Source organism: Silene latifolia, chromosome X, assembly GCF_048544455.1.
Source record: "Silene latifolia isolate original U9 population chromosome X, ASM4854445v1, whole genome shotgun sequence".
Classification (NCBI taxonomy): domain Eukaryota; kingdom Viridiplantae; phylum Streptophyta; class Magnoliopsida; order Caryophyllales; family Caryophyllaceae; genus Silene; species Silene latifolia.
In genome coordinates, this window is record NC_133537.1 from 109,623,626 (window position 1) to 109,632,006 (window position 8,381).

Sequence of the window (8,381 nt, forward strand, 5' to 3'; positions counted from 1 at the left end):
TGCAACTACATGCCATGATGTAACTACCATATAAACATCCTAATGCAAATGATTCTACCAACTAATATGACAGATAAACTAAATGCAAGCCCTAAGTTCACATTGTTATACCGCATCAATCAAAATAAAGCCACATAGTCATTAACATAAAGAGGAAAAAGGAGATTGGAAAGATCATACCATGCGGTCTTCAATATCCTCATGTCTCGGATGTAGCGTAGTCGATCAATGTGAACAAGGACAAAACAAACACAATATATACAACAATATATACAAGACTACACTACAAAGGAAATGAACTTGCTTTTGGTTTTTCAAATTTTTCAAATTTTTATGGGTTTTCATATTTTTTGATTTTTTTTTTTGGATTTTTGAATAAAAGTTAAGTTAGAATCCCCATCCCCACACTAATATGGGCATTGTCCTCAATGGCCAAAATGATGGGAAATTATGCAAGCATGATGCATGATTTCTACACTAAATGCAAGCTACACTAATCTACACTACATGATGCATGGGTTTTAGTTTATGACGGAGAGCGTAATTTAGATTACCTCCCGTTGCGTATGCATGTACTTCCCCAAACCGAGATAAACATTATTTCTAATGTCCTAAAGTTGGGGTAGTTCATGCACACAAGATGCAATGCATGAAACTAAATTTGTCATTTTGGATTTTCAAAAGTGGGAACAATGAAATAAGAACACCTCAATGGGGCCGAGGTGTTACTCCTCTATGTTACTAGGACTCTCCAACCATGATCAAGATAAAGTAAATAAAACAAATAAAGAAGTAGACAAATCTCAAGAGGGTAGGAGCCTCCAAAGCTTGTTAGTCTTCCACCATATCATCATTGTCATCATCTTCCTCAATAGAAGTGGACTCATCACCACTTCCCTCTTCACTTTCTTGCTCACTTCCTTCATCATCCTCTTCTTCTTCTTCATTAGCTTCTTCCTCAATGCTATCATCAACAACCTCATCACCGACAACCTCATCGTCACCCGGAATCTCACCCCTAGATGCGCTTGGAAAGAAGACTTCCCTATCCTCCCAACTAGGCAAAGGACATGAAGTATCAAGTAGTCCTTGCCTAGCTAAATGAAGGAGGGGTGGATATTGGGCTAAGTATTCATCTTACCGATCCTTAAAAGCTTGTTTGTGCATCTCTTGCATAAGTAGAGTCATGTAGTCATTGCTTGCTTTAACACCTTCGGGTTTGAACTCTTGATACTTGAAAGGATAGGGTGGTGTGACAATGGAGGAGGAGGGCATTTCAATTTCACCCTTTTGTTGACGGATGATGTATTCGGCTTCTTTTGAGAGGGGAAGAAGGTAGTTGGTCCGCTGGACACTCAAACGGCATATCTTGGAAGGCAAAGTAAAAGATCTAGCCTCATTGGTGAGCCACCCATATTTGGTGTCAAGAGGGTTATGAGTGACCCACTTGTACTTGTTAATCATGGCATCCATGTCAATGAGATGACTCCCCTTTTTCGCCACATACTTGTTATCCTTGTTGAAATTCGGATCAAAGTACTTAGCCAAAAGAGTGACTAGACCTCCATTTACAATAACAGTGGTGCCTTGCTTTCCACAATCAACATTTAGCCATCTTTCCACCAAAAGCCTTAGAGAATTGTAAGGCTTGGTGAATTCCCTTCCAATATTTAAGGCCGACTTAAGAAGAACACAATCGAGCTTGGTAAAGTGGTTAGTGTCTTTTTTTGCAATGATAGTATTCCCAATGACCTTGGGCTATACTCTAATGCCCGAATGGTGGACTAGTAGAGTGCGACTAGCATGATAGTTCTCAAATTTCCTCCCGAAAATCTCCTCCCAAAGAGGAGCGGGGTCATACTTTTCGGGATTCTTGTAATAACTAGGTGAATCACTAAGACCCAATGCTTTACCCAATTCATCAAAGGTGATGCGCCTACTCACATTAGCAAGGCGGAACTCGATGTTTTCTCTAGTCTCTACCTTAGTAACTTTCAAAGAACTCAAGAATTCTAAGGTAAGGGAGGGGTATGTCAATTCTCTTGTAGCAAACAATTTTCCCAATCCCATGGCTTCAAAGAAGGCTTTTGTTTGTTCGAGGACACCCAATTTGGTCAAGGCATCTTCACATATGAATTTGGTGGATAGAAAGGATTTTCTAACATACTTGGCAAATGTATCCCTATGGGAGTTAGAAATGAAAATTACCTCCGGATAGTTTGATAATTGAGCAATTTCCGGAGTTGTTGATGTTGTTGCTTCCAAGGGAGGTTGTTGTTGTTGAACTTCCAAGTTTGAACTAGCTACCACCATAGCCAATGAGGCTTTCTTTGCTTGAAGACTCTTTTGTCTTGTTGAGAGTGCCTTTGCCTTTGGTGCCTTTGTTGCTCCTTTTGTCCTTGCCATTGATGATTTAACCAAGAAAAGAGTGAAAATCTTCAATTTCTAAGTATACCCAAATCGATTTTAAGATGAAAGGCTTTGCCTTTACAATTTCAAAAATCGACTCAAAGGTTGAAGATTTTGGTGCTTGGTTTGATTTTTGTTGAATTTGGTTGAGGAAATCTTGTTTTGGTGATGGAGAGGATGAGGGTTTTGAGTTTTGGGGTTTATGGGTAGTGTTTTGAATGAAGGAATGAAGAAATGAATGTGGGATGGGGTATTTAAAATACCCGAAAATTTCAAAAACTACAGGGGAAGACGGGCGTCTTTCCTTCGGGACGCTCGGATTCTGCCTTTTTTTGTTCAGGATTCTCGCCTAAAGACGGGCGTCTTTCAGCAAAGACGCTCGGATTTATCGACTGCAGGACGGCCGTCTTCTGTTGAAGACAGGCGGATTCTCAGATAGTGAGATTTCTTGTTTTTCACAGGCAAAAATACGGGCGTCTTTCCTTCCAAGACGGGCGGATTTCTGAAGACGAGCGTCTTCTCTACCAGGACGCTCGGATTCTTCAACAGTCCAAAAATTTCAAATTTTCAGCTCAGATGGACGGGCGGATTTTGACAAAGGTGCCCGGATTGCCTGAAGACGGGCGGATTCCCATGAAGACGCTCGGATTCTCCCTGTTTTACCTGGATTCAGTTCCATCCGTGCACTTGCATATCCCTTGTCATTTTTCATTCTTCAAATCCCGTGTTCTTCATTGTAGGGGCACTACTAAGGCATGAATAGCCTAGGCAATTGCTATCCCCACACTAAGCTAAAGCACTACACATCAATTGAATCATTAGTCCCTCCCTCACTTCTCTCAAAAATGATAATTATCTTGATCAAAGCATAAAAATCCAAAAATGACAAAAATGCAATGTAAGAATTAAAATGCAAGTTAGAGGGTTAGAAATATTTACAAATGGTGGTTTAGGGAGGACTCCACCAAACTCTCATCCTTAGTGAGATGTCATAGGGGCATCTCCAATGTGTTGTTGATGTTGCTCAATACCTTGAAGAAGTAATCAAAAGCTTGTTCATTATCATGATAAAGATCTTCAATAGACCTTTGCCCTTGTTGTCGGTCTTGATCGATAGCATTACCAATATAGGGATTGAAAATCCCTTCAAATTCATCGTCCCAAAGACCACAAACTTCATCTACTTGATCACTAAAGATCTCTTGAGTTGATAGAGACAACTCTCCCACTTTTTTGTCTTGGCCAATGAGGCCATCCTCTTCATTGCTTGACTTTGGTGAGCTTTTCAAGCTCTCTTTGTTACAATTCACTTGCTCTTTGAATGGAGCATCTTCAATTTTCTTCTTCCATTGGAATTCCTACTTCTTCCTATCATCCTTCCGGCTATAATGGTCAACCATAAAACATGGTTCATGCAAACGGGGAGCTCTCATGGTCTTGTCAAGATTGAAAGTTATGCTCTCATCTCCCACTTCTAGAGTGAGCTCTCCATGCTTCATATCAATCACCGCACCCGCGGTGTGTAAGAAAGGTCTTTCTAGAATGATTGGAATGTTGGAGTCTTCTTCCATGTCAACAATGACAAAGTCCACCGGGATGAAAAATTTCCCAATTCTTACGGGAACATATTCCCATATCCCTAATGGTGTCTTCGTCGATCTATCGGCCATTTGGAGTGTGATATTGGTGCATTTAAGCTCTCCCATCCCCAACCTTTTACTCACCGAGTACGACATAACACTCACACTAGCCCCTAGATCACATAAGGCTTTGTTGATCGTGGTGTCGCCAATGGTACACGGTATTGAGAAGCTTCCCGGATCTTTGAGTTTTGGAGGTGAACTCCCTTGAAGGATTGCACTACTCACCTTAGTGAAGGCGATAGTCTCAAGCTTCCGGATCGACTTCTTCTTTGTGAGGATGTCTTTCATGTATTTTGCATAGGCCGGCACGTGATTGATTAATTCTGTGAAAGGAATTGAGACTTCGAAATTCTTCACAATTTCCATAAATTTTCCAAGTTGGTCATCAAATTTGGGCTTGGTTTGACGACTTGGAAAAGGAAGTCTAATCACAATGGGCTCCTTCTCCTTGACCTTGCCTTCATTTTTCTTTGAAATTTCTTCTTTTGATGGTTCCCCATCCTTGGAGTTTTGCACAATTTCTTCTTTGTCACTAGCTTCCACAACTTCATCCTCAACTTGCTTCTTCGGTGCTTCATACCTTGTACCACTCCTCAAGTGAATGGCACTAACCGTTTCATGTCTTGGGGGATTACTTTGAGGTTGTAATTGCACCTTTTGTCTTTGTGAGCTTGAAGATGCTAGTTGAGTCAATTGGGTTTCCAACATTTTGGTGTGAGCTAGGATGTTGTTGATGGTGATTTCCTTTGCTTGACTATCCTTTTTGCATTTGAGTGAAAAATTCGTGTTGATTCTTTTGCATTTGGAGGACCGCTTTTTGAACATCAAAACCTTGGTCATTTTGTTGATTGTATGGAGTTTGATTTTGGTAACCTTGGTTTTGGTTGTAAAAGGGTCTTTGATTTTGGTTTCTCATAGGAGGTGGGGTGTATGTTGGTTGAGGGTTTTGAACATTTTGGCTTTTGTATGAGAGATTTGGATGGAATTTGGTGTTTTTATTGTAATAGTTTGAATAAGGGGTACCACTCTTGTATGCTTACATGTTAGGTGGGGTGTATGTTGGCTGTGTTAATCAAATAGATTGTGTCTTATAAGAGGGATTACATGTTAGATTTGATCTAAAGGACATAAATAGAATTAATCAATCTAGTGACCTTAGATAATTCCATAGACCCAGCAATTGATTAAGAACCCCCATATAATTGACCTACTGAACCGGAAATCCTAGACCTTTAATATTATTGTTATACACCTTTAATTTACTTGTTATTTAGTTGATAGTTAACAAACAAACCAAAACCCCCAAGAAAACGGTTACCTTCAGACGATCTAAATATTAGCAAACTGACTATTACCGCCTCCCTGTGGATTCGATACCTATCTTACCACTAGCTATTCTTGTTAGTACTGAGATAGATTTATTTTGATATTGGTGATACGACTTTAGCCTTATCAGCTTCCATAAGTAGAGGATTCACGATGACTTCCTCGACAACTCCGACGATCAAATTCTTATGATAAACCTTCAAACGATGGCCATTTCCTTTGACTTTTTCACCATTGATGGTCATTACTTCAACGGAACCGAACTTGTTGACATTAGTGACGGTAAATGGACCGGACCACCTTTTCGTCTTCTCCTTATAAAGACGGGAGCTCCCATATGCTTGCAAGCGGAATTCATCAAGCTCATAGAGTTGCAATAGACGTTTCTCTCCACTTAACTTTGCATCTATGTTTAGCTCATTGACCGCCGAATATGCCTTGTATTCCCGGTAGATGGCAAGCTTTTCCATAGACTAACCTATATGGTGACGTACCAATAGGTGTCTTATACGCGGTACAGTAGGCCCACAAGGTATCATCAAGCTTCATGCTCCAATCTTTCCTCGACTTGGCAACAACTTTCTCAAGAATGGACTTGATCTCACGGTTAGAGACCTTTACTTGGCCACTTGTTTGTGGATGGTAAGCCAAGCCTCTTCTATGGGAAACCCCATACTTTTATAGCAATGCATCAAGTTGTTTCTCACCAAAGTGAGTACCATGATCACTAATGACGGCTCTAGGCACATTAAATCTTGGAAATATGATCTTTTTGAAAAAGTTAATCACGGCTCGGGCATCATTAGTAGGAGTAGCAATTGCCTCTACCCATTTGGAGATATAATCAACGGCAACCAATATGTAACGATTACCTCTTGATGAAGGAAATGGACCTTGATAATCAATACCCCATACATCAAACACTTCCACTTCTAAGATCCCATTTAAAGGCATCTCATGTCTTCTTGCAATAGAGCTCGTCCTTTGGCAAGCATCGCATGCCATCACAAAATTCATGGCATCTTGGAACATGGTAGGCCAATAGAAGCCGGAATGTAACACCTTTGAAATGGTATTTGATGGTTCATGATGACCTCCATAAGGAGAAGAATGACATCCCTCTAGCACACCTTTTACATCCCATTGTGGGACACATCTCCGGAATAGCCCATCGGAGCAATGTTTGAATAGATAAGAATCATCCCAAAGGAAGAACTTGGCATCATGTAAGAACTTCTTCCTTTGTTGATATGAAAGGTCGGGTGGCAACTCCTTTCCATCTAGATAGTTGGCTATATCGGTATACCAAGGTGTATTGGCTTCCAACATCATTAAAGCATAGTCGACGAATGAATCATCAATAGGTATATCAATACCTCCATCATCGTACTTCAATCGGGATAAGTGATCGGCAACAACATTCTCGGCCCCCTTCTTGTCTCGAATCTCAAGATCAAATGCTTTCAAGAGCAAGATTTATCTTATCAACCTTGGCTTGGCCTCTTATTTGGCTAGGAGATTCTTTAGAGCGGCATGATCAGTATGAACAATGACTTTGGAACTAGTCAAGTAAGAGCCGAATTTGTTTAAGGCATAGACAATGGCAAGTAGCTCTTTCTCCGTGGTGGCATAATTGATTTGAGTCGCATCCAAGGTTTATCTAGCATGAAGCACCTTATCTTTCCTTTGTCCTAGCACGGCACCTACCACATAGTCACTTGCATCACACATGAGCTGGAAAGGCAAGTTCCAATCCGGTGATTGGATGATAGGTGCGGAGATCAAAGCCTTCTTGATCCTAGTAAAAGACTCAAGACAATCATTAGTAAACACAAATGGAACATCTGTTAAAAGAAGCTCCGTAAGGGGTTTGGAAATCATAGAAAAGTATTTGATAAACCGGCGGTGGAATCCCGCATGGCCTAAGAAACTCTTTACACTTTTGACATTTACCGGTGGGGGTAGTTATTCAATAACTTGGACCTTAGCACGGTCCACTTCAATACCTCTTTCGGAAACAATGTGACCAAGCACCACTCCTTCATTCACCATGAAGTGGCACTTTTCCCAATTCAACACCAACTCAACCTCTTCACATAGATTCAAAACTTTAGTCAAGTTAGCCAAGCATTCCTTAAATGAAGAACCATAAACTCTAAAATCATCCATAAACACCTCCATAGTAGATTCAATAAAATCGGAAAAGATGCTTTTCATGCAACATTGGAAGGTAGCGGGGGCATTACAAAAACCAAAGGGCATTCTACGGTAGGAAAAGGTACCATAGGGACTTGTAAACATGGTCTTCTCTTGGTCATCCGGGTGAATGGGTATTTGAAAGAACTCTGAATAACCATCTAAGTAGCAAAAATACTTGTGACATGCCAACCTTTCCAACATTTGGTCAATAAAGGGTAATGGGTAGTGGTCTTTCTTGGTGGCCAAATTTAGCGTCCTATAGCTAATACAAATGCGCCATCCTATCACAATCCTAGTGGGAATGAGTTCATTTTTAGCATTTTTGACAACGGTGGTTCCTTCTTTCATAGGAACCACTTGGACCGGACTAACCCATTTAGAGTCATAAATTGCATAAATGATTTTTGCATCCAACAATTTAATTACCTCTTTTCTAACCACTTCTTTCATGTTAGGATTTAGTCGTCTTTGACCTTGTACACATGGTTTATGATCTTCCTCAAGATAAATTCTATGCATGCAAAATTCCGAGCTTATGCCCTTCAAATCGTCAAGTTTGTATCCAATGGCTTTCTTATGAATTTTCAAAACTTGAAGCAATGAAGTTAATTAACTCTCACTCAAATGAGCACGTACTAACAATTACCGGACAAATTTCTTCATCATCTAGAAAAGCATATTTCAAATTAGAGGGGAGGGGTTTAAGTTCGGGTTTTTTTTACCTCAAGGTCTTGAGGAGTAGAAACCAAACCTACAAATTATGAGCTTTCCTCCAATGATAGCTCTTCTCCATCTAATTCAAGC

At 40.3% G+C, this 8,381-nt stretch overlaps 1 protein-coding gene across 1 annotated transcript; it reads right to left on the reverse strand.

Moving 5' to 3' along the window:
• Positions 1–5,152: 5,152 nt before the first annotated feature.
• On the reverse strand, positions 5,153–5,848 carry LOC141618067 (uncharacterized). Its single transcript, XM_074435188.1, has 2 exons — positions 5,492–5,848; positions 5,153–5,170 (listed from the first exon to the last, which is right to left on the reverse strand). The coding sequence occupies exons 1-2, from the start codon at positions 5,846–5,848 to the stop codon at positions 5,153–5,155; spliced, it is 375 nt and encodes a 124-aa protein (XP_074291289.1).
• Between the last annotated feature and the right edge of the window lie 2,533 nt (positions 5,849–8,381).